The sequence below is a fragment of the Electrona antarctica genome (assembly GCF_951216825.1).
Source record: "Electrona antarctica genome assembly, chromosome: 14".
Taxonomy (NCBI): Eukaryota; Metazoa; Chordata; class Actinopteri; order Myctophiformes; family Myctophidae; genus Electrona; species Electrona antarctica.
This window is the reverse complement of record NC_136795.1, coordinates 46,378,193-46,405,356: the sequence shown is the minus strand read 5'-3', so window position 1 is coordinate 46,405,356 and position 27,164 is coordinate 46,378,193. Positions and strand designations below refer to the sequence as shown.

At 43.2% G+C, this 27,164-nt stretch overlaps 2 protein-coding genes across 2 annotated transcripts in view; one reads left to right on the top strand and one right to left on the bottom strand.

Moving 5' to 3' along the window:
• Window positions 1–27,164, bottom strand: part of tom1l2a (target of myb1 like 2 membrane trafficking protein a) — an 87,163-nt gene that overhangs the window by 58,182 nt on the left and 1,817 nt on the right.
• On the top strand, window positions 24,014–26,012 carry LOC306937539 (epimerase family protein SDR39U1-like). The gene has a single exon (XM_079521375.1). It carries the CDS (start codon window positions 24,119–24,121, stop codon window positions 25,025–25,027), a length of 909 nt encoding a protein of 302 aa, XP_079377501.1. The 5' UTR covers window positions 24,014–24,118; the 3' UTR covers window positions 25,028–26,012.

The following is a 27,164-nucleotide window of genomic DNA, read 5'->3' as shown; positions in this document are numbered from 1 at the left end:
GAATGCAGGACTGATGAGTTCAGCTTGCAGATGTTTGGAACAGCTGCTCACTTGAAGCCTATTTGCTGGGACCGAGTTAAGGGCTGGGCAAGTAAACAAAGATATATCGAAACAGAAATTTAGAAGTAGAACCAAACTAGAAAAAGTGCCCTTCTGGGCACAGGTCTCCACCAGGAGGATAGGACTGTGTGAGATGTTTGGCAAAATGTTTAGGATTAATATAAACATGTTTTTGAGGCATTTTGTTCCAAAAATGTGTTTTGCAAAAATCAACCTGTTGGTGGCGCTATAACAGGCCAATGTGAAAAGGGTGGGATATATTCCTCAGCCTAGTAAGAAAATGTGTGAAAGATTTCACGTAAATTGCATGCTGCGTTCATGATTTGAGGCTTTTGTTCAAAACGGGGCAATCTTGCAAACTGTGAAAGCTAATTATAGCCAATTAGGATGGAATATGAAATATCGGACAGATCCGACTTGAGCACATGACCATAGAGATAGTGTGTAACGATTTGTGAGTTTTTTGGACAGAATCTGGAGGAGTAATATCAAAAAATGTGTTTTACAAAAGTCGGCCTCCTGGTGGCGCTATAAAAGGCAGATGCGGAAAATGCAGGTCAACGGTTTGTCCTTGGCCTCTAGGGAGTGTGCATGCAACGTTTCACGCAGATCGGTGCAGTTTTAGGTAAAACATGTGAAAAGCTGCCTCATGGTGGCGCTATAACAGGCCGTTCTGGAAAATGTGGGGCAGAGGTTCATCGTTGGCATCCAGGGAGTGTGTGTGCAAAGTGTGGCATCGACCGGGTTAACGGTGCCGGAGATTAGCTGGTAACGGACGGACGGAAGGACACACACACGGACACACGGACGGACACACACACACACACACGGACGGAGTGCAAAACATACTCTCTCCCCATGCCTTCGGCCTGGTGGAGACAATAACCGACCTTGGTCTTGTAGGTAGTGTTTTTTGGCGATATATTTCTGTAAAATGTCCCTATACATCAACAAATCGTCATGAACCCACTACCAGCTCACAACGCGTCTGCAGATATTCTATTTTCATTTTTTTTTCTTAGAATCGTTCATTAACCGCAATAGAGGCAAACGTTTGAAATAACCCCGATATAGATTTGAAGTCATATCGCCAAGCTAAGGCTGGCTGGCTGGCTGGCTGGCTGGCTGACTGACTGACTGGCTGGCTGACTGGCTGGCTGGCTGGCTGGCTGGCTGACTGGCCGACCGACCGACCGACCGACCGACCGACCGACCGACCGACCGACCGACCCAATCAATATATACCCATTAGACAGATGTTGGAGCTTAGCCAGAACCCCCACCCCGGCCCCTACCCCCCTGGTGCCAGCTGTCATGCCCAGGCCAGGACACTATCCCTGGGGCTGTGTGGTGGTCCTGTTTCACCCCATGACTTATTTAGTATACCTCTCCTCCTCCTCCGCTGCTCAAAAATAATCTATCCGACTGTCACATCAGTGCTGGGAGAGGTGGCAGATGGATGGATGGATGGATGGATGGATGTACAGCCAAGGGGCTTTGGGGGGAAAACTTTGACTGCCGTATACTACTACCCACAGAAACACACTCCTCGTTCAAAGCAAGCGTTTTGTATTTTCGGTGTGTGTGTGTGTGTGTGTGTGTGTGTGTGTGTGTGTGTGTGTGTGTGTGTGTGTGTGTGTGTGTGTGTGTGTGTGTGTGTGTGTGTGTGTGTGTGTGGTGTGTGGCGGAGCATTTATACGTTTGGGAAGAAGACTTTAAAGTTTAACCGTCTATACTTCCACTGGGATATATCCTGCGCCCAGTGGTGGAAAGTAACTAAGTATTTTTACTTAAGTACTGTACTTTTTGAGGTATTTGTACTTTACTTGAGTATTTCCAATTTCCAGTTATTTTACTACACTTTTACTCCACTACATCTCAGAGCCAAAATTTGTACTTTTACTTCACTAATGCGATTGTAATTTAAATTTTGATTAGAGAACATACATTAACCACTTCAACCCTACATTTTGGCCATTTGAAAATAGCCGATCTACAAGCTCACAATGTGTCGCAACGTGACGCATTGTGAGCTTGTAGATCTGCTATTTTCAATAGACTTTGTACACATTTTGAACTTGTGAAGTGGGACATTCTGCAATTCAGTACATTTTCAATTCCGTACATTTTCAATTCCGTACTTTTACTTGTAACAGAGTAGTTCTAAATTGCAGTATTGGTACTTTTACCTAAGTAAAACAATTGAGTACTTTTTCCACCACTGTCCTGCGCAATCTCCTCAATTGTATTGGCTGGCAGAGGGAGGTGCCAAAAAAGGTGATGGTAGAGGAAGTGAGGGGGAGGGGGGAAGCAAGAAAGAAGATCAATTTACGGGTGAAGTAGTGAAGCTTGAATAATGCTTCCAAGGAGCCCCAAATAGATCTATTTACAGGTGGAGTAGTGGGCTTGAATAATGCTTCCCAAGGACCCCCAAATAGATCTATTTACAGGTGGAGTAGTGGGCTTGAATAATGCTTCCCAAGGACCCCCAAATAGATCTATTTACAGGTGGAGTAGTGAGCTTGAATAATGCTTCCCAAGGACCCCCAAATAGATCTATTTACAGGTGGAGTAGTGGGCTTGAATAATGCTTCCCAAGGACCCCCAAATAGATCTATTTACAGGTGGAGTAGTGGGCTTGAATAATGCTTCCAAAGGACCCCCAAATAGATATATTTACAGGTGGAGTAGTGGGCTTGAATAATGCTTCCCAAGGACCCCCAAATAGATCTATTTACAGGTGGAGTAGTGGGCTTGAATAATGCTTCCCAAGGACCCCCAAATAGATCTATTTACAGGTGGAGTAGTGGGCTTGAATAATGCTTCCAAAGGACCCCCAAATAGATCTATTTACAGGTGGAGTAGTGGGCTTGAATAATGCTTCCAAAGGACCCCCAAATAGATCTATTTACAGGTGGAGTAGTGGGCTTGAATAATGCTTCCAAGGACCCCCAAAAAGATCTATTTACAGGTGGAGTAGTGGGCTTGAATGATGCTTCCAAAGGACCCCCAAATAGATCTATTTACAGGTGGAGTAGTGGGCTTGAATAATGCTTCCCAAGGACCCCCAAATAGATCTATTTACAGGTGGAGTAGTGGGCTTGAATAATGCTTCCAAAGGACCCCCAAATAGATTTATTTACAGGTGGAGTAGTGGGCTTGAATAATGCTTCCCAAGGACCCCCAAATAGATCTATTTACAGGTGGAGTAGTGGGCTTGAATGATGCTTCCAAAGGACCCCCAAATAGATCTATTTACAGGTGGAGTAGTGGGCTTGAATAATGCTTCCAAAGGACCCCCAATTAGATCTATTTACAGGTGGAGCAGTGAGCTTGAATAATGCTTCCAAAGGACCCCCAATTAGATCTATTTACAGGTGGAGTAGTGAGCTTGAATAATGCTTCCAAGGACCCCCAAATAGATCTATTTACAGGTGGAGTAGTGGGCTTGAATAATGCTTCAAAGGACCCCCAAATAGATCTATTTACAGGTGGAGTAGTGGGCTTGAATAATGCTTCAAAGGACCCCCAAATAGATCTATTTACAGGTGGAGTAGTGAGCTCCCCCAGAGTTACTGTCGAAGTGTCCTTGAGCAAGACACTGAACCCCTAATTGCTCCCGATGTGCTAGTTGGTGCCTTGCATGGTGTATGAATGCGTGTGTGAATGGGTGAATGTAATGCACAATCTATGTAAAGCGCCTTGGATAAAGGCGCTTTATAAATGCACCATTTACCTCACTTTGAGAACCACTACAATAATATCAATATGTATACGCAATACTGTACGATTGAATTTGTGTTGATCAAAGATTATAACAAATATCTAGGAATCCTTACAGGGAAACCGTTTAGGAATCTGACCGTTTAAGAGGGAACCCATTTAGGAATGAGGCTGATTCTAAAAACGCCTATTAAAGCCTGACCTAAGTTTTCTGAAAGAAAATCTAATATTTATTCCAAAAACTACACAATTGTTATGTTGCTAGTATATACTGTACATAGCAACAAGAAACCCCAAAATGGGTTCCCTTTTGGTGTTTTAAGCATTGTTATAGCTATTGAAAAATAGCAGAGCTACAAGCTCATAGCGCGGCACTCTACAAGCTTGTAGATCTTCTATTTTTGAAAAATCGTAAAAATGTGCCTGCAAATCTTTGAATATATATATTCTTTCAGAGCGAATGTTTTTAACTCAAATCTTTGCTTATGGGGAGGTTTCTGGAAAAACACATTTTCAGATGGGGGGGTCCGTGACTCCGTGGCCAAATACAGATCATTCTGGGGGTCAACATTGACATGAAAATGTTTGAGCACCACTGACATAAAAAACATGAGGTTTTTCAGAAAACTGTCAGGATTTAGAAGGCATTTTTGTAGAATCGTCCTCAGGTCTAAAATGGGTTAAGGAACCCCAGAATCTTTTAAAATCCTAAAAAAGGAACCGTCCACCACGACCCCTTAATAAGCTGGGAGTCAGTGGCGTGCACAGACATTTAGAGGGGCGGGTGCTCAAGTGAAAAAAGGGCACCTTGTGCAGCGTGTGGAACCGGCCGGTTGCCTTAATAGTGTGAGATTTATAGATTTTGGGACCTAAATAATATATTAGAAGCTTTTTTATCAAGAATTGATCAATGTCACCATGGTCCACATACTGTACACTGTAAAAAAAAAAAAAAAAAAAGAATTAGAAGCTTTTTTTTATTTTTTTCAAATGGGCACATTTGTCCAGAGGGAAAAGGGCAGGGGGTGCTCTAGCACCCCTAGTGTCTATCTGTGCACGCCACTGCTGGGAGTCCATTGTTCCACCAGTCCAGTCCCACAGTGCAGTGGGCTGACAGCAGTGCCAGTGTTTCACGTGGCATAGAGAGAGGGTGGCAGGCTGTGCCGTCCACGGGCCAACACAGCCACACATCTTCTTTATCCCATTCTGGGCGGGAACCCCCTTTTGGTGTTTTAACTAAGCATTATGTTATACTTTAAGCTATTGGAAAATAGCAGATCTACAAGCTCATAGCGAGCTTGTAGGTCTGCTATTTTTTGAAAAATCGTGAAAATGTGGCACAAACTCAAATCTTTGCTTCTGTGCGGGGTCCCTATGGAAAAAACATATTTTCAGATGGTGGTCGGCGGCCAATTATACGTATAGTTTCTGAGGGTCCTTGACATGAAATATTGAGGAACACCACCGACATAGAAACATCACAGGTATTTCAGAAAACTGTCATGATTTAGACGACATTTTTTTTAATGTCGACGTCAGCCCTAAATGGGTTATGCCTCTGTCAACCCCCTCCGTCCTTCTCACACACTCATTTATTCTCTCTCTCTCTCTCTCTCTCTCTCTCTCTCTCTCTCTCTCTCTCTCTCTCCCTCTGTTTCTCAGACCGGAGGGCGCTTGTTTCTTATACCGTCGCTTTGAGCTTGCCTTCTCTCAATGAGATCTTTTCCTTCCTACAACCCCCCCCCCCCCCCCCCCCCCCCCCCCCCCCCGGGGCCGTTATAGATTACAAACGCCACACCACAGTGACCACACAAATATGTCAATGTTATCTATGTCAAATTCATGTTGCCACGTGTGTGTGTCTACTCCATAAGGTCGAGTAGTGGGCTTGAATAATGCAACCAAGGACCCCCAAATAGATCTATTTACAGGTGGAGTAGTGGGCTTGAATAATGCTTCCAAGGACCCCCAAATAGATCTATTTACAGGTGGAGTAGTGGGCTTGAATAATGCTTCCAAAGGACCCCCAAATAGATCTATTTACAGGTGGAGTAGTGGGCTTGAATAATGCTTCCAAAGGACCTCCAAAAATATCTATTTACAGGTGGAGTAGTGGGCTTGAATAATGCGAATCCAGGAACCCTCAAATATCCACGATAGCTTCTGGCTGTGGGGCCCCTATTGCGGAATGGCTTTATATAAAATAACCATACATAAATAGTATATCATATTTATAATCACTGGTGTGGTCTCACACAAATATGTCAATTATATGTCAAATTCATGTTGCCACGTGTGTGTGTGTGTCTACTCCATCAGGTTGAGTGTTGACGACGCAGGGACCTACAATCAATCATCATGAAGGTCATTCATTAATTATCTCTATAGCTGGCCCGAAGGAAAATGATGTTTTCAAACTCTGTTTGTTTGTCTGTGTCCGTCCGTGGGGTTAATAACTGCTGGACCGATCAGCCCCATGCGGTGCCAGTCGAGGCCAAGGAAAAATACTTACACGCAAATTATCGATTCATTTTAGAGGTATTAAAAAAAAAAGGTCCTTAAATCGTCACTTCAGAAATGTGCCAGATACTACAGCTGTTTAACACATTTAGGCCTGACATTCTGAAAGAATATATATTCAAAGATTTGTGCGGCATTTTCACGATTTTTCAAAAATAGCAGATCTACAAGCTCATAGCGCGCCACTGAGTGGCGCGCTACGAGCTTGTAGATCTGCTATTTTTCAATAGCTAAAGTATAACATAATGCTTAGTTAAACACCAGAGTGGGTTAAAGCCAAGACCAGGCTTTTCTTGCAGAGGAAGTGCATGCGGTTAAAAGGATCGTGTAGAGAAAGAAACTTGACATTCTAGAAAAAAGTAAGTGTAGCATTTTGTCCTGGAAACAACAACAACAGCAGCAGTTAAAAAACTCAAAAGGCCACTGAGGCACCGCCATGGGGCAGCCCATTTTACGCATGTCAGTCCATTGTCCAGGCAGGCAGTGAAGGTTTAGTGGCATTTTTGTTCAGCTTCTTTCACAGAAAACAACAACACAGCAAGCTGTGGGGTAAAGTCTGCCTGAATCTGACCCCGACGCTGGTCAGATAGAAACATGCGCCTTCCTGGTGCCACGGACTGATTTTACAGTATTCCCTAATGACTGTTAGTAACCCACCTTCTCAAAATCAGCAGTTCTCACGACCTTTCTAAAAACGACAGACGCTTTTAATGGATTAAGAGAGGGAGTTTAACCACCGAGGCGAAGCCGAGGTGGTTAAACTCCCTGAAGGTGAAATATATCCCGACAATGACCACCTAGCCAGATATTATCCCGCTTATTACATGGCTACCTAACATAAATTAATACATTAACCCAAAACACAACAAAAAAAGCATTCCATAAGTTCGCGCTGGCTGTGTCTGGCCAGCTGCAGGGCTGCAGCACTGTCGGAAAACAAGGAAGTGAGTTGATCAAATAGAATCCATTTCCGGGTCCTGCTTTGTCTATTTCTCGCTCAAATGTTTTCAAAAACATTTTTGAGAGCAATGTTTAGCTGTAAATGACATTGTGTGTCACTAGTGTGTGTGTGTGTGTGTGTGTGTGTGTGTGTGTGTGTGTGTGTGTGTGTGTGTGTGTGTGTGTGTGTGTGTGTACGTGGCTGTCATGTTGGAAACAGCAGTAAACTAGAAAAAGTGCCCTTCTGGGCACAGGTCTCCACCAGGAGGATAGGAGTGTGTTTGGCAAAATGTTTAGGAGTAATAAAATCATGTTTTGTGTGTGTGTGTGTGTGTGTGTGTGTGTGTGTGTGTGTGTGTGTGTGTGTGTGTGTGTGTGTGTGTGTGTGTGTGTGTGACGCGGCTTGGCCTGTTGTAGCGCCACCATGAGGCTGATTTGAAAACTGTCAAGTGGCGTTTCTTCCTCAGCCTAGTGGGAATATGCATGCACAGTTTCACCGCAATCGGACGCTGCGTTGAGTAGTTGTGGCGATTTGTACAAAGCGGGCTACTCCTGAAAAGTTTAGAAGCCAATCTTAGGCAATGAAGGTGGATTATGAGAAATCAAACAAACCCGTCTTGATCACATGACTATGGAGAGCATGTGTACCGATTTGCGTAAAATTTGGATAAAATCTGAAGGAGTAATATTAGAAAATGTGTTTTACATATGTCGGCCTCCTGGTGGCGCTATAAAGAGCAGATGTGAAAAATTCCAGGCAAAGGTTTTTCCTTGGCCTCTAGGGAGTGTGCATACAAAGTTTTAGACAGATCTGTGCAGTTGGAGGTAAAAACACTTTTCAGCCAGTTATAGCGCCACCATGAGGCTGAGTTGAAAATGTTCACGTGGCATTTCTTCCTTGGCCTAGTGGGAATGTGCGTGCACAATTTCACGGAAATCACACGATGTGTTCATGATGTGCAGTATCTTGTTTGAAACTGAGCACTCCTGCGAACTTTGGAAGCCAATCTTAGCCAATCAGGATGGAGTCTGAGAAATCTGAAAGACCCGTTTTGTTGAATGGCTCTAGAGAGACTGTGTACCAATTTGCGGGATGTTTGGACAAAATCTGTAGGTGTACTGTCCAAAAACTTGTTTTGCACAAAGCGGCCTCCTGGTGGCGCTATAACCGGCCGTTCTGGAATTTTTGGGGCAGAGGTTCATCGTTGGCATCCAGGGAGTGTGTGTGCACAAAGGGCCATCGACCTGGTTAACGGTGGCGGAGATTAGCTGTTCACAGACGGAAGGACGGACACACGGACACACGGACGGACGGACGGACGGAGTGCAAAACATACTCTCTCCCCATGCCTTCGGCCTGGTGGAGACAATCAAGCGGGGCGCAGCTGGTGCTCAGAGGGTTTGATTAGGCAGAGGTCTGTTATACAGCGGAGCGGTCATTATGATGAGATAACTCACTGCTGAATTAAGCGATTGACCAATCAGAATCAAGCATTCAACCAAGCCATGTAATAAAAGTGAATACTACATTACATTACCTCGTTATAGAGCGTCGCAGTCCCGCATCCTCGAGAGACACGGAAAATAATTCCCCGTTCATTTTCCTCATGCCTTTTCAAAAAGTATTTATTTAAAGACGTTTATGACGCGGACAAAGCCAACTCTTGTCGTGACAAATCATGACAATTTTGGACCGAACAAATAATTATAGAAAGAATTTAAAAAATGGCAAGGATACAATACTTTTTTTGTTGTTTTTCTTCTTTGTAATTATTTGTTTGGTCCAAAATATTGTGTTTGTCGTCGTGATTCGTCACGACTCGAGTTGGCTTCGTACGACGCTTAAAAAAGGTCTTTAAATAAACACTTTTTGAAATGTCTATGCAGAAAAAATGCATTGGGATTTATTTCCTGGGCCCATTCTGGGCGAGAACCAGTTTGGTGTTTTAACTAAGCAATGCATTATGTTATACTTTAGCTATTGAAAAATAGCAGATCTACAAGCTCGTAGCGCGCCACCGAGTGGCGCGCATGAAGGTGGATTATGAGAAATCAAACAAACCCGTCTTGATCACATGACTATGGAGAGCATGTGTACCGATTTGCGTAAAATTTGGATAAAATCTGAAGGAGTAATATTAGAAAATGTGTTTTACATATGTCGGCCTCCTGGTGGCGCTATAAAGAGCAGATGTGAAAAATTCCAGGCAAAGGTTTTTCCTTGGCCTCTAGGGAGTGTGCATACAAAGTTTTAGACAGATCTGTGCAGTTGGAGGTAAAAACACTTTTCAGCCAGTTATAGCGCCACCATGAGGCTGAGTTGAAAATGTTCACGTGGCATTTCTTCCTTGGCCTAGTGGGAATGTGCGTGCACAATTTCACGGAAATCACACGATGTGTTCATGATGTGCAGTATCTTGTTTGAAACTGAGCACTCCTGCGAACTTTGGAAGCCAATCTTAGCCAATCAGGATGGAGTCTGAGAAATCTGAAAGACCCGTTTTGTTGAATGGCTCTAGAGAGACTGTGTACCAATTTGCGGGATGTTTGGACAAAATCTGTAGGTGTACTGTCCAAAAACTTGTTTTGCACAAAGCGGCCTCCTGGTGGCGCTATAACCGGCCGTTCTGGAATTTTTGGGGCAGAGGTTCATCGTTGGCATCCAGGGAGTGTGTGTGCACAAAGGGCCATCGACCTGGTTAACGGTGGCGGAGATTAGCTGTTCACAGACGGAAGGACGGACACACGGACACACGGACGGACGGACGGACGGACGGACGGAGTGCAAAACATACTCTCTCCCCATGCCTTCGGCCTGGTGGAGACAATCAAGCGGGGCGCAGCTGGTGCTCAGAGGGTTTGATTAGGCAGAGGTCTGTTATACAGCGGAGCGGTCATTATGATGAGATAACTCACTGCTGAATTAAGCGATTGACCAATCAGAATCAAGCATTCAACCAAGCCATGTAATAAAAGTGAATACTACATTACATTACCTCGTTATAGAGCGTCGCAGTCCCGCATCCTCGAGAGACACGGAAAATAATTCCCCGTTCATTTTCCTCATGCCTTTTCAAAAAGTATTTATTTAAAGACGTTTATGACGCGGACAAAGCCAACTCTTGTCGTGACAAATCATGACAATTTTGGACCGAACAAATAATTATAGAAAGAATTAAAAAAATGGCAAGGATACAATACTTTTTTTGTTGTTTTTCTTCTTTGTAATTATTTGTTTGGTCCAAAATATTGTGTTTGTCGTCGTGATTCGTCACGACTCGAGTTGGCTTCGTACGACGCTTAAAAAAGGTCTTTAAATAAACACTTTTTGAAATGTCTATGCAGAAAAAATGCATTGGGATTTATTTCCTGGGCCCATTCTGGGCGAGAACCAGTTTGGTGTTTTAACTAAGCAATGCATTATGTTATACTTTAGCTATTGAAAAATAGCAGATCTACAAGCTCGTAGCGCGCCACCGAGTGGCGCGCTACGAGCTTGTAGGTCTGCTATTTTTGAAAAACCCGTGAAAATGCGGCACAAATCTTTGAATATATATTCTTTCAAAATACTTTTTTTTTACCTAAAAGGGTCCACTTTTGGTCCTCTTATTTTCAACCCCCCCGTACCCCCTTCAACCACTGCGGCTATTATCAGTGTTTCCGTCCAGTTCAGTGAGAAGAATCCATGTCTGAACTGCATTTAATGGATACACGTTGAGCATGATGCCTCCCTCTGGGCCCGTCTGATTTGTTCCGACTGTACGATACGGTCTATTTCCGTCTGCACTCGTTCCACTGCTGACGCATACTTAACTTTAATGAAAAATCAGCACAGTCACAGGAGCACGTGTGCGTGCGTGCGTGCTTGTGCTTGTGCGTGCTTGTGCGTGCGTGCGTGCGTGCGTGCGTGCGTGCGTGCGTGCGTGCGTGCGTGCGTGCGTGCGTGCGTGCGTGCGTGCGTGCGTGCGTGGCATTACAGTATACTTGAGAGCCGGTTGTCCCCACAAGTATAGAATGATTTGAGAATTTAGGAGAATGTGAGGTGAAGTGGGGTAATCTGGTCAATGAATTCTGCCTTGAATTCTCAGAGCAAATCATCTACTAAGAACCGATGGATGTAATTATATTTTCCCCACTTACAGTGTAATATATTTATCTTCACATATAGCTTACAAAAAGTTCAAATAAACAAGCAATCGCCTCTCATCATGGTACATGTTTTTTATACCATAATAATGAATTGCATTTTTATAGCGCTTTTCCAAGTGCTCAAAGCGCTTTACAATGGTTCATTCATTCATACATTTGGAGGTAAAGCGGCGAACAGGCGACTGCCAGCGTCCTCACTTCCCACATTCACACACCAATGGTAGCAAGCTCACACCGTCCAACTCATTGGAGGCAATGTGGGGTTCAGTGTCTTGCCCAAGGACACTTCGACATGTGGACAGGAGGAGCCGGGATTCGAACCGCCGACCCAGGGATCATTGGACGACCTGCTCTACCTCCTGAGCCACAGCCGCCCGCGTTGGTACATAAACTATGTATTTATAGCATGGTGTGTTCATGGTATATATCTAAACTATTAGATAATGTTAGGGTTCCATCTAAGGAGTTATTCTCCTTAGATGGCACCGAGTGCCGCGCTATGAGCTTGTAGGTCTGCTATTTTTTTTAAATCTTGAAAATGTGGCGCAAATCTATATATTCTTTCAGAGCGAACGTTTTTAACTCAAATTGACATGAAATATTGAGCACCACTGATATATATTATATATATGAGGTTTTTCAGAAAACTGTCAGGATTTAGAAGACTTTTTTTTGTATTTCGACGTCAGGCCTAAATGGGTTAACCATTAAAATATGTAGTGCTTAATGTATTTGCTGTTGTATTGACATGATAGGTAAATGGAAAATGGTGCATTAATATTTAACATATCACCTTTATCCAAGGCGCTTTACAATGAGTGTGCATTACATTCACCCATTCACACACACACACACACAAATGGCGTAGGAAACCATGCAAGCTCCTCATCAGGAGGGGTGAGGGATCGAACTGAGAGAGAGAGAGAGAGAGAGAGAGAGAGAGAGAGAGAGAGAGACAGAGAGAGAGAGTGAACAGAGAGAGAGAACTCTGTTCACTCCAAACTCGATTCCTCTTCCTTGGTGGTCACAGTGCATGGTTGGTCAGGCAATTCAAACTGAATTCAACAACTTTATTTGCTAATTCGATGTCTCCACACGAGTGTCTCCACATCAGCTCATAACATATTATGCAAGCACTGGAGGAAATCATGAACATGCATTGGGAATCATTAACCGAATTAAACCGACATGAGCCAGATTAAGTCGGCGAGAGGTTCCAAATGTCGTATATTTCCAGTGAATTGCTAATTAATTGTTAATTGCCCTAGATGCTATAGGATTCATGTGGTTAACGCATTCAAAAGGTTTTCAAAAATATCAGATCTACAGTGCAAGCTCACAGCAAAGGTATCGTGTTGTGACATCATGTCATGTTGTGAGCCTTGTACTGAAGATCAGCTATTTTTGAACATCTAAAATCTTGGGCACGAAAAATGCCCCATCATGCCCAAAAAAAACATAAACGTAGACGGCAGGTTGATCAGGACGGATCGGCTGCATGATTTGCCGATACCGATGTCGTGAAGAATGTCAACTTGACCCTGAAAATGACCCCACTTTGAGGACTCTAACGGCCAAGCTACACCAGGCTTCTCTCGCGCGTTTTCTCCCGCGCGTGCCTTTAATTTAGGTCCGGTCCTATTTTAAAAAACGCACGCGCGGGCCGCACGTTTAGGGTAAACGCGCAAGAAAAGCCTGGTGTAGCTTGGCCGTAAGTCTCTCTCTAAGTCTCTCTCTATTGGAAACCCACCAACAAAATGTATTGTGTGCGGAGGTTTGTGCGCGACTGTTCTCGCCAAAACAGGCCACGTCTGGTCTATGCGTGTCAACAACTTTATTCCCGCCCGGAGCGTAACGCACGCACGCACGCACGCACGCACGCACGCACGCACGCACGCACGCACGCACGCACGCACGCACACCTCCACGTCCGTCACTTAGGAGAAAAACTCAATTAGGTTCCTTACGATGAAGCCAGCGGGACACACCACTGACACCAGCATGGTGCGTGGACTCTCATTTCCTTGGCGGCAACCTGACCGCACACACACACACACACACACACACACACACACACACACACACACACACACACACACACACACACACACACACACACACACACACACACACACACACACACACACACACACACACACACACACACACACACACACACACACACACACACACACACACACACACACACACACACACACACACACACACACACACACACACACACACACACACACACAGCAACTCAACCAGAGAGATGCAGCCGCCAGATATATGCCAACAACAACAACAAGGTCTCAGTAAAAACGGTGAAACACAAGCGAGTGAGTGGTGCCTGGCGGCGTAGTGCCGGCCAGCAGCACACCGCTCTCATGCCACCCCCTGCTTGTTGTAACATGAGCCTTCATTGAGGCCGCAGGGTTTTGTTTTGTTTTTTGTCTATGGATGGATGGATGGATGGATGGATGGAGGGCGGCCATTTTGGATGACTTGGCACAAAGCGGTTGACCGGTGGCTGTGTGTGTGTGTGTGGGGGGGGGGGGGGGGGGGGAGAGGCCAGAGGAGAACACGCCCAGCAGGCTAGACCAGCGCTGGCTGAATGAATGAATGCCACCCTCTCTGGCTCCAGAAAGACAAAAACGTCCTTCCTTCAAAAAAAATAATAATATACTGTTTCCATGGGATTTATGCCCAGAGCTATGAATGACTGCCCGATATCTCTGTGGTGATAGAGCAGTGGTTTAATTTCAACTAGCCTATATATCATCATTTGTGGGCGACTGTGGCTCAGGAGGTATAGAGCAGGTCGTCCAATGATCCCTGGGTCGGCAGTTCGAATCCCGGCTCCTCCTCCTGTCCACATGTCGAAGTGTCCTTGCGGGCAAGACACTGAACCCTATACATTGCCTCCAATGAGTCGGTCGATGTGAGCTCGCCACCATTGGTGTGTGAATGTGGGAAGTGAGGACGCTGGCGTCGACTGTTCGCTGCTTCACCTCCCAATGTATGAATGAATGAACCATTGTAAAGCGCTTTGAGCACTTGGAAAAGCGCTATAAAAATGCAATTCATTATTAAAATGCAATTCATTATCAACTGTTTTCATATCAAGGTCCATTATTTATTCGGCATTTGAGCCACGCACCACCATTTGATGCCATTTAACCTCTCGGACCCAAAACTTTGAATATCTTGTTATTGTTGGATAAGATTTTGTCCACAATTCCATGCTGTATTTATTGATGTTGGACTTGGTACCACATAGGAGAGATAACAGCCCACAGGCAGACATTGATCAAAATAACAATTCTTCTACATTCTCGAATATTGTCTAGATTTCTTGTAAACTTAAGTACGGTAATGCAAGATGTTTAACAATAACGGCCACGGGTCCATTTGGTTTCATTTTACGCTCTCAAGAATTAACCCATTCGGGGCGGGAACCCCGTTTGGTGTTTATAGCATTATGTTATACTTAAGCTATTGAAAAATAGCAGATCTACAAGCTTGTAGGTCTGCTAATTTTGAAAAATCGCGAAAATGTGGCGCAAATCTTTGAATATATATTCTTTCAGAGCGAACGTTTTCAACTCAAATCTTTGCTTGTGGGGGGAACAACATATTTTCAGATGGGGGTCGGTGGCCAAATACAGATAATTCTGGGGGTCCTTGACATGAAAAAAGTTGAGAACCACTGATATAGAAAGATAGGGTTTTCAGAAAACTGTCATCATTTAGAAGACATTTGTAGAATCGAGCTCAGGTCAAAATGGGTTTTAAGATCTATAAGCATATATTGGGTCCATTTAGTTACACCAACTCTCAAAATCATTTAGCTGGGGGACCACCTGGAACCTCCTCGAGGACCACCGTTGGTCCCCGGACCACTGTAGAGCATGGAACACCAATAGGCCGTTACGTTGACACAGAATTCAATTACATTTGTGTAATATGAAGATGATGACATTTTTTGGGGTTATAGATTTGTAGATATGACTGCATGGTGCTCTGAACAGCAGAACACATACAGTAAACTGGAACGGTTGCCTCGGTGTTTGTGCGGTCAGCCATTCAATAGTCCCCCCCCCACCCCCCCCCCGTCCCCCCCCCTCCCTCCCTGAGTGAAGCGTGTGAACATGCACAATTAGCCCTTCATTAAGTCCCTCCCCAACCCATCCTTGTCCAAAGGGCACGTTACAATTTAGGCATTTAGCAGGTACGCTCTTCTTAATCCAGAGCGATTTACATTAGGCAAGAACAAAAGCATGGGAATACATCGCATATATAAAATGCATTTATCATGAAACAAGAACGTAACTAGAACATATAATGACACTATACATATAAACTATACATATATACTATACTATGCTATACATATGTACTATGATGTGCTATGACTACATACAATGCAATTATTGTGCTGTCTACATAATATGCTATAAGTCTGTTTCAAATGCTATCTAAGTCTAAAAGTGCTATCTAAGGGGGTAGGATAAGTGCTATGGGCCATGATGGAGTCTGAAAAGGTGGGTCTTCAGACTACGGCGGAAGATTAGCAGCGAAGAAAGCTTGACCCGCATAGCAACCGTTGCTAAACTATTTTGGATTGGCATTGGACAATCGCTTTTTTGGGGTGGGATTTAGTGAAGGGCTAATTGCATTATATAGTCAATCCACGGTCATGCCAGTGGCACATTATGGCGCTCTATCCGTCTGTCTGTCCGTCTGTCTGTCTGTCTGAAATCAGGGCAACCCTAGCCAGACAAAGCAGCAATCTCAGTTCCAAACCATCGCTTTAAAATGGATGGCCTATTTTATACTTTGTTGAAACCCATTTTGGGCAGGAACCCCTTTTGGTGTTAGCATTATGTTATGCTTTAGCTATTGAAAATAGCAGATCTACAAGCTCATAGCGCGCCACCGAGTGCCACGCTACGAGCTTGTAGGTCTGCTATTTTTTGAAAAATCGACGAACGACTGACATAGAAACATAGCTTTTTGAGAAAACTGTCAGGATTTAGAAGACATTTTTAGAATCTGATCTCAGGTCAAAATGGGCAAAAATGGCTGATCTACAATACATTACAGGTTTACAATGTGTCACAATTTCCACCCTTTTTTCTTTTTAATGAAATGCCCAAAATAGGTATGATGATGCCTGCAGGCTGCGCCTGAGCACGGTTCAGTCATGTCTGTGGGTTTTTTATAAATCTCTTTCATCACAGACAAAATGACCGGTGTTTATTTTTGTATGCAACACGAACACCGTCTGTGACGTCATCGACCAGTTTTACCACATTGAGGGCGATCGCAGCCACACGCGGTGCCGTTCTTTATCACCCTCGCCATAACTATAGGCTAAAGATATGAACCCATTTAGACCTGTTTTACACAGTGTTGTTTTTGGCAGCACATTTTGATTTTAGTTTTAGTCATAGTCTCTTGAATAGTTGTCATTTAGTTTTAGTTACATTTTAGTCACCTGGAATGTTTTAGTGTTAGTCTAGTTTTTATTCGATTTTAGTCGACTAAATCTACAGTTGATTTAGTCGACTAAATTGTATTGTGGTGGGCCTTGATGCCGCCGTAATACACTTGCTGAAAATAGCAGATCTACAAGCTCACAACGCGTCGCAGAGCTTGTAGATCGGCTATTTTCAGCATGCAACCAAGTGTAACATGACTTATATACTGGATCTCTTGTCCACTAGTCCCTTCTTAACATTTTAGTCTAGTTTTTATTTGTTGACGAAATTGTCACTATATTTAGTCTTTAGTTTTAGTCACCATAGCTTAGTTTTCATGTAGCTTCCATTTAGTTTTCGTCAGTGAAAAAAAGGTAGTCGACGAACATTTTTCGTCTTAGTTTTAGTCGACGAAAACAACATTGCTGTTACACCGATACGTTGATATTACCTTTCCAGCTGGGAACACCTCTGCGTCGTTTTAGTTCTCGCCTATACGGTGTATCGTTGCTGCCGGCGGGCATAAACCTCTTTATCTCCATATTCTAACTCGGTGTGTAAATTAACAGTAACACCCTAAATACTTTAGGGCATTCACTTCTAGTCATTTTTACTAGTTGACTAGTTGCCTAGTTTACTAGTCAACTAGTCGACTAGTTGTTTAACCACCTATTATGAAAAGAAAAAAAAAGAAATTTATTTTTGGAAATAAATATTTGTACATTTAAAAACTGTGTACATTGGTGACTATAACTATAATCTACCTGATCTTGAGGCCTACAAAATCGGGGGAAAAATAAAAAATAAAATAAATACACTTTTTTTTTCTTTTTTTTTCTCTTATCGACTAGTCAACTAGTACCAGCAAGGTCGACTAGTGGATTTACTAGTCGACTAGTAAACTAGTCGACTAGTTGCTTAATGCCCTATAGATCATACTACAGTGTAGCGCAAAAGCATCCCAAGCAGCAGAGGCTTGAGCTTGGGTTTTGAGCTGGTAGATCTGCTACTTTTGCCGTTTTTGGATTTGGATCCAGAAGAGAAAACGTAACAGTTTTGGAAATAAGAGAGGTTTCCACCCGACAGAGACATTAACCCATTCAGGCCTGACGTCGACATTTAAAAAAATGTCTTCTAAATTCGGACAGTTTTCTGAAATACCTCATGTTTCTGTATCAGTGGTGCTCAATATTTCACGTCAAGGACCCCAAAAATTATATGTAATTGGCCACCGACCCCCATCTGAATATATGTTGTTCCAGGGACCTCTGTAATAACATATATTCAAAGATTTGAGGCACATTTTCAAGGTTTTTCAAAAATACCAGACCTACAAGTTCATAGCGTGGCACTCGGTGCCGCGCTATGAGCTTGTAGATCTGCTTTTTTTCAATAGCTAAAGTATAACATAATGCTTAGTTAAAACACCAAAATGGGTTCCCGTCCAGAATGGGTTTTAAAGAAGCTCCACTACACCAGTGGTTCCCATACTTTTTCATGTCAAGGACCCCCAAAATGATACGAATTAGCCTGCGGACCCCCATACACTGACACCACGCTAGACAGGAACGCCACATCCGGTTTTAGCCTGGGGTAAGAATTTTCTATGGCTGCCAATGCAAACATCTATGCCGATGCTATCTAACTTGCGGAGGTAGCGTGCCTTGTCCACGGGCAACAGATCTTTCAACGTATGGCATTGCAAATACGTTTGATAATCGCTACTCTGCTCAATATTGTTTTGAAAATGCCGCAAATTGCATTGCAGTGAACGAGCGCAAATCACAACTTCCCCCGGTTGTGGGCGGAGTCACAGTTTGAGGCGCTGTTTACGCGCCGTGGTGTCAGTGTATAAGAGAAGATTGTTATGGCTCTATAGCAGTCCATGATTTTCATTTCAAGGGCCCCCGGTTTGACCTGAATTATAGGCTACGGTCCCCAATTCAATGGCATCTCTATCTCTGGGTCTCCAATGTATATTGTAAAATCAAAGTTAATTTAAAACTCAAGTGTACAAATGGAACCAAATGGACCCGTTAGGTGCGATTCATACTCCTATTTTAGAACCGAATAAAAGTTTGAGCCTACAATGTGACATAATTTGAGATTGGGGGGGGGGGGGGGGTCTATAGTCCTAAAGTCGGCTCTTCGGTGCTACTGACATTTTTTGATGAGCCAAAATCCTTTCGGCACTACAGCGGTAAAATAGGAGTATGAATCGGCCCTAAGGGTCCATTTAGGCCGTGCTGCGACCCAAGAAAAAGTGCCTAGAAAATGATTTTCGTTCCCGCGTCTTTGGCACTACGATTTCAATGCATATTTCCATAGACAATACCCTTCTGGACTTTGGGTTAAAGGTTCTCCGCATAATATCCTGCAGTATTTTGTCACAAGCCAGAAATGTATATACAAGTGTATAACCAAAAAACGAAAATCTTGTGCTGCTGTTTTTGCTTGTAAAATGTGTTATATTGATTGTGGCAACACAAACTATTTCTCAAATGTCATAATTACATATGCCTAACATCTGAAACAAGTATTGGTGCCATAGTTTAATCATGTGAATTTAGATCATGAAATGTAGCAAATTTGTTAAAGAAAACTCTTCAACTTAAGTGATGGCACCTAGCTCAATGAAACATACACAATAGTTAATTTAGCCAAAAGCTTATGTTTCATACATAAAGAATTTCACAATCTACTGTGCAAAATGGCTGAAAATCTATAAAAATGTTACCACGCCCCCTAAATTGGAATAATGCAAAAAATGGACAAGACTAAAAATAAATGCACTAAAGGTCAGAATTATTACAACATATGGTATGAAACATTTATTCAAGTATCACAAAGTGTCACAGAATCTGGATTTAGCTAGGGCGCCCAAGCTGGCAACCTTTGGGGTCGCCATAGCGGCCAAATCTATGGCTGCTATACCTAAAATGGTTTTGGCTGTAATATTTGAACCAGATGAGCTACAAATGCAAACATTGTGTCTATGTCATGTTTTTTGACCATTACAAACACATTGGAATGCTTATAATTATGAATGAGTGTGTCTGGAACCTTAATTTGCATATTTACAAGATGGCACTAAGTGAAAACGAGTGAACTTTTGAAATTTTTGACAAACTTAAAAAGCATTAGAACACATTAGTACATCTATCCAGAAAACTCTAATATATATGTTTTTATATATATGGCCACTATACCCAAAAAACGTATTCAACATTTTCACCCAGAACACCTTTAGGAACAGCCTAAAAAAAGCAACCTTTGTATGTTACACATTTAATTTATTTAAAACAATACAAAATGAAAGTAATGGAGTTCAGTACATTCCTATTGATAGAGTATGAGTAGGAGTATGACCAACTAACTTCACACTCGACATGCACGTTGCTGCTGACCCCAGCACACGGACATTTATATGTCCGGTGTCGAGTTGATTGGATAGGCGGTTGTCCAGAACTACTTACAGTATATATGCCCATGCATGGGTATGGGCGTATCTGTAGTGTGTAGTGTAGTGTAGTGTAGTGTTAGTGTAGCCATATATGGAGATCCGGTTGTCCAGAACCGCTGATTCAAACTACCTACACTATGTACACCCATACATAGATATTGGCATATCAGTATAGTATAGTATAGTATAGTATAGTATAGTATAGTATAGTATAGTATAGTATAGTATAGTATAGTATAGTATAGTATAGTATAGTGTATATAGTATAGCATAGGCTATAGCACTGTACCAGTAAGTCTGAGGGCGAGAAGCGACCTCACCCTAACGGGCTGCATTAATAACTTTGGGGCAGGCCCATCTAGAGTTTACACGGACAGGTATCAGTCAAAAGGGAGACATCGAAGAGGAAGGATGGATGGGGAAGGATCAACATTTGGAATGTCAGAACAGGTTCTGACATACAGTATATCCATATGGAGATCTAAGGGTTGGGGTCAGTTGTAGAGTTGCTGGCCAATATTGATGACATCAGGGATCTCCATCCCTGATGATGTCACGTGATGTCACTCACAAGACCTGGGCACCATATAGACTATCTCTCGGGCAGACCGCAGTATGTGAGACTGCAGGGTTGTCTGTTCGGAGGTGCTGGTGAACATCACAGGCGCTCCCCAGGGCACAGTGCTGTCACCTGTTCACCCTATAAACATCTGACTTCCACTTCAACTACAAGACATGTCAGTTGTCACCTGCATCTCAGGTAACAACACTGTTGAGCACGCATGGTTACGGAGGTTGTGCACTGGAGCAAGGCAAATAGCCTCTGGCTCAATGCTAGCAAGACCAAGAAGATGGTGGTGGACTATGGCACGACCAAGAGTGTACCTCCGGTTCCCAGCAACATATTAAGGTAGTGGAGAATGTAGACAACTACAAGTTTCTAGGAGTGCACCTGAACAGGTCGTTGGACTGGTCTGACTACTCTGGTCTTCTGTTCTTCTCAAGAAGGCTCAGATCTTTTAGTGTGTGCAACAGGATGCTGCAAATGGCTGGTGAGGAAGGCGTTTTATGTGGCGGCCATATTGGATTTGGCCGCCATGGCGACCCCGAAGGTAACTGGCTCCGGTTCCCTAGCTAAATCATTAGAGCAGGACTACATCTGGGCCAAATTTAGTCCTTTTAATATTGATTGATTGATATTGATTGAAAAATCCATAAGGCCCGTGACTATTGCTGAAATATTGTCCATATACAGTAGGTGATTATGGTCATTAAGTAAGGGATAATATCTGGCTAGGTGGTCATTGTCGGGAGATAATTCACCGACAGGGAGTTTAACCACCGAGGCACTTATTACATGGCTAACTAACATAAATTAATACATTGACCCAAAACACAACAAAAAAAGTATTCCATAAGTTCGCGCTGGCTGCGTCTGCCCAGCTGCAGCACTGTCAGAAAACAAGGAAGTGAGTTGATCAAATAGAATCCATTTTCGAGTCCTGCTTCGTCTATTTCTCGCTCAAATGTTTTCAAAAATATTTTTAAGAGCAATGTTTAGCTGTAAATTACATTGTGTGTCACTAGTGTGTGTGTTTACATGGCTGTTATGTTGGAAACGGCAGTAAATCAAGCGGGGCGCAGCCACGCAGCTGGTGGTGCTCAGAGGGTTTGATTAGGCAGCGGTCATTATACAGCGGAGCGGTCATTATCATGAGATAACTCACCGCTGAATTAAGCCATTGACCAATCAGAATCAAGCATTCAACCAAGCCATGTAATAAAGCTAATTATAATTGTTCAACATATGCAAGTTAGCATCCGCCGGTTTCTACATGCTGGGGACCCATACATACTCAACATTTGTACTATAAAACTTTGGTGTACTCAACATGTCTGGGTTCACAATGGGACTCTATGGGCTGGCAAATAGACTGACTAACTGCACTTGAGCTGGGGGGGGGGGGGGGTGCAAATGTCAGATGCTGTGACACGTTGTGGTACTTGTATAAATGTTTCATACCATATGTTGTAATAATTCTGACCTTTAGTGCATTTATTTTTAGTCTTGTCCATTTTTTTCATTATTCCAATTTAGGGGGCGTGGTAACATTTTGATAGATTTTCAGCCATTTTGGGCCAAGGTGGGCTGCTTTTCTTTTCTACCTTTCATTACCCAGTAGGTTGTGACATTTTTTATGTATGAAACATAAGCTTTTGGCTACATTTTCTATGTGTATGTTTCATTGTGCTAGGTGCCAATCACTTAAGTTGAAGCGTTTTCTTTAACAAATTTGCTACATTTTATGATCTAGATTCACATATGAGTAAACTAAGGCACCAATACTTGTTTCAGATGTTAGGTATATGTATTTATGACATTTGAGAAAGATTTGGTGTTGCCAAAATCAATATAACACATTTTACAAGCAAAAACAGCAGCACAAGATTTTCGTTTTTTGGTTATACACTTGTATATACATTTCTGGCTTGTGACAAAACTGCAGGATATTATGCGGAGAACTTTTAACCCAGAGTCCAGAAGGGTATTGTCTATGGAAATATGCATTGAAATCGTAGTGCCAAAGACGCGGGAACGAAACCGAACGAAAAGGGACCTCGCAGCACGGCCTAATTTGTACACTCTCTGAGTTACAGACCCATAAGGGTCCATTTGGTTCCTATAACTATCATTTAGCTGGAGACCCCCTTGGAACTACCTCAAGGACCCCTAGGGGTCCCCCGGACCCCACTTTGGGAACCACTTGACTGCACTACACCATGTTTCTGCGGCCCAGCTCCCAGTCGGAGCGCAGGCATCTTGGACGGACACAGGATGACAGTGTGGGAAAAGAATGCTGAGCAAAAAGACGCCGTGTTCAACAACAACACAGGAAATGCCACTGACTGACTGACGCTCCTTCCCAACAACATCTCTCCTCCTAATCTCCAGATAGTTTAGGTGGCGGAGGGGCGGCCTGGCTGGCTTGCTCACAAACAACGTCACAGCCTTTTCCGAATTGAAGCAGGAACTGTTTAGAGTTAAGAGTGGCCAAAGGAGTAAAGTATAAACACAATCCGAAAACAGCTACACAAAACAAAAACAGGTTGTTTGTCTTTAGCAACAGACACAGCGGTGAGCTGTGTCTCACACTCTGAGTGCTGCCTGTAAATATCCGTTATTTTCCTCAATTTTTGAGTGGTGCAACCACTCCAAGGAACAGCAATGTCCGTCCTAACCTGTATGGCGACCATCGGGACAAACTTATTTAGTCGCCGAGAGGCTAAAGCGGGGGAAATGTTTACCTGTCAGACTTGCTGCTTGTAATGAAATCACTTCTCCAAGATCCATGTGTTTCAGCGTTTTGTTCATTTATTAAAGTTTAAAACAATTAATTTAGCGGCATCAGAATAAAGTGCATAGTGCGACGTGCAAATTACTTATAGGTAGCATAGCGTTGTATTTGCGTTCATAAAGCGATGCGGTCAACAAAGTTGGACTTCTCCCCGTTCACCCCCGCCGGTAAACAGCTGACTTTACTACCTGAACCCCAACACCACGTGACCTGATAGTGAATGACGTGATCATTAAAACCATAGCAACCTGAGTGACGTATCGGCTACGGAAACACAGAATGTACAAATCAGACATGCACAACTAGAACACAACAAAACAGAGAGAACAGTTTGGACATATAGTAACAATATATTGCATATTGGACTTGCTGCGACCTACCTTTATTATAACATTAGAAGCGACACCGGGACGTCTGTGGTCATGCGGGTATTAATAGGAGGCGGGTCTGGCTTCGTGGGCCGTGAGCTGACACGTTTGTTGCGAGACAAAGGTCATGAGGTCACGGTCATATCTCGCCAGCCAGGTCCAGGAAAAATTACGTGGGGTGAGTTGGAGTCTGGGGGCCTCCCACCATGTGAGGGTGCCGTCAACTTGGCAGGAGAGAACCTCATGAACCCTCTTAGATGGTGGAATGAGAGTTATAAGAGGGATCTGTTTTCTAGTCGCATCGACACCACGAAGACCCTGGCACAAGCCATCGCAGCTTCACCCAACCCCCCACACTCCTGGGTACTGGTAACGGGTGTAGCCTGCTACAAGCCCAGTCTTACAGCTCAGTATTCAGAAGACAGTGAATGGACGCCCTTTGACCTGCTGTCAACATTGGTAAAGGAATGGGAAGCTGCAGGGCGTCTTCCAGAGAATATTTCCACGGCTACTAAACAAGTGGTCATCAGACCTGGAGCCGTGCTGGGTCGGGATGGTGGCGCCATGAAGCAAATGCTGCTGCCCTTCTGGCTTGGCCTCGGAGGCACCCTGGGATCTGGGAAACAACCTTTTCCGTGGATTCACGTCACTGACCTAGCAGGAATCATCTCCCATGCCCTGGAGCCCTCACCCAACACGCCTTCGCCAGACCCTCAAATTCTTAACGGAGTTGCCCCCGTGCTGAACACCAACCACCAATTCACCAAAGAACTGGGTCGTATCCTAAGGCGGCCCACCATCTTCCCGGTGCCGGCCTTTGCCATGAATGCTCTCATGGGCTCTGAGAGAGCCGTGGTCCTCACGCAGGGCCAGAAAGTAGTGCCAAAGAAGACTCTGGAGTCTGGGTTTCTGTACAAATACCCAGATCTGACCTCAGCCCTTAAAGGGATTGTTGGGAGTTAACAGAATAGGGAGAGATGTTAAAGTACAAAGTACAAAGTTTGATTTGTGTGAGATAATTTTAATCTGTATCGCTGTTGGGTGGAAACCTTTTATGTCCTTTTCATGAAATGGGAAAGTTTTCAGAAGATTTGTGAAAATAGCTTGAAGTTGAAATATGGAGATACGTTTCTGCCAACAGCAAAGATATGCCGTATTTTCCCCCTGTATGTAATGATTTTGAATATTTGCAGAACAATTAGTTAATATCACTACATTACATACATTTATACTGTAACATAATTTGTTCTGAGGACCACATACAGTAACGTTTATTTTATTTTAGAGATTAGCTGCAATGTTGAATCTTACACTTTATTTGAGTGTTAATTTCTTTGAAAAGCTGCACTTATACTTATAATGCATTATAATCTGCTTATAACACTGTATAAATACTTCATAATGGCATTGCTTTATAACAATAACCATGGCATAAAGCATTTTATAATGACTTATGTCATATATAAGTATCATCACACATAATTACCAGTCATTTTATTTTATAATGCATTATAGACATGGGCTTTATAGAAAGTGTTGCCTTTTTATTTCTGCTTACTGTTGCATGTCGAATGTGCTTGAAGCTACTGATGTACTCGGTGGACATTCCCAGGTTCCACAGCACAGAACAAGATGGGAGATATCAGAGTCCAAAGCAATATGTCATCTTTACTTGGATATAGATCAAGCAACCATACATCTTGAAATTACATCAAAATACAGTTGAAAATTTGAAAATGTATTGTTATGCAAACCAAATTTCCTTCATACAGCTGACTTTACAGTGACTTTACATGATTTAGTGAGCCATAGCCTAATGCTCATCAATCGCATTAATGCCAAGGTGCAATGGCATAAAACTACCTCAGCAGTCAGGGGTCCTGTGGACCTCACCTGTGTGATTCTTTTAGGAAATCGTTTTTTCTCATGATGTAAACACTTGGCAAAAACAGACGTTATATAATAAAACGTTATTTATGTAAAGTAAAAAAAAACCATAGCAACCTGTCGAGCTGTCTATAGGCTACCTGTCACCAACATAACCTATGTGACTATGTTTAGAGTACCAGTAGGGGCAAAAGTGGCGCTGTTGTGCCAGAAACAGAGAGAGAGAGAGATAGTGTTGCACTGTTGCCTGCTAATTACAGAGAGAGAGAGAGAGAGAGAGAGAGAGAGAGGCAGGGGGAGAGGGGAGTTGCACCACTCAGTTCACACGGGTGTGATTTTTATCATGTCAGTGACCCCCGAATTGAGACGTATTTGGCCGCAGACCCCTCATCTGAAAATGTTTTGTGTCAGGGACCCCCATGCCGAAGAGAAGATTTTATGTAAAAGAAATCATCAAGATTATTCAAAATCTTTCAAGCGCATCCGAGATCTTTCTATTTTTGAGGGGCGCCAGACCCTCCTATATACAGGTTTAATGTTTGTTTTTTCCTTAGACAAACTCGATGTTGTAAGATGATAAGAGCGCCCCTCACTTCACACGGGTGTGCTTTTTTGAGTGGCTGCAACCGCTCCAAGGAACAGCAATGTCCCTATGTCCAAACCTATGTCCTAATCATGTGACTATGTCTGTTTAGAGTACCAGTAGGGGAAAAAGTGGCGCTGTTGTGCCAGAAACAGAGAGAGAGAGATAGTGTTGCACTGTTGCCTGCTAATTACAGAGAGAGAGAGAGAGAGAGAGAGAGAGAGAGGCAGGGGGAGAGGGGAGTTGCACCACTCAGTTCACACGGGTGTGATTTTTTAATAGTTGGGGACGTGTTTGCGGCTACCAAAACAAGCAGTGAAAACGACAAGATTCAGTGAGAGGACATTGTTTGTTTGTTTGTTTTTTAGATGAAGCATTTATCCCTTATCCCCATCTGTCATCTGACCCCTTATCCATAATTTATAAATGATGATACGTGACTTAGTATGGACTAATAAATGGTTCTTCGTATCAACTCTTATATCTCATCACTGATGGACAGGTCAACCCGGGCAAACAGAAAGCAACGGAAAAGCACATAGATAGTATACTGTAGATCATCAAACAGTCATAAAGTCCATGTCAGACACACACACACACACACACACACACACACACACACACACACAC

Bases quoted from the DNA above. Each gene is read 5' to 3' on its own strand.
- LOC306937539 (XM_079521375.1), top strand. From the start codon at position 24,119: ATGCGGGTATTAATAGGAGGCGGGTCTGGCTTCGTGGGCCGTGAGCTG.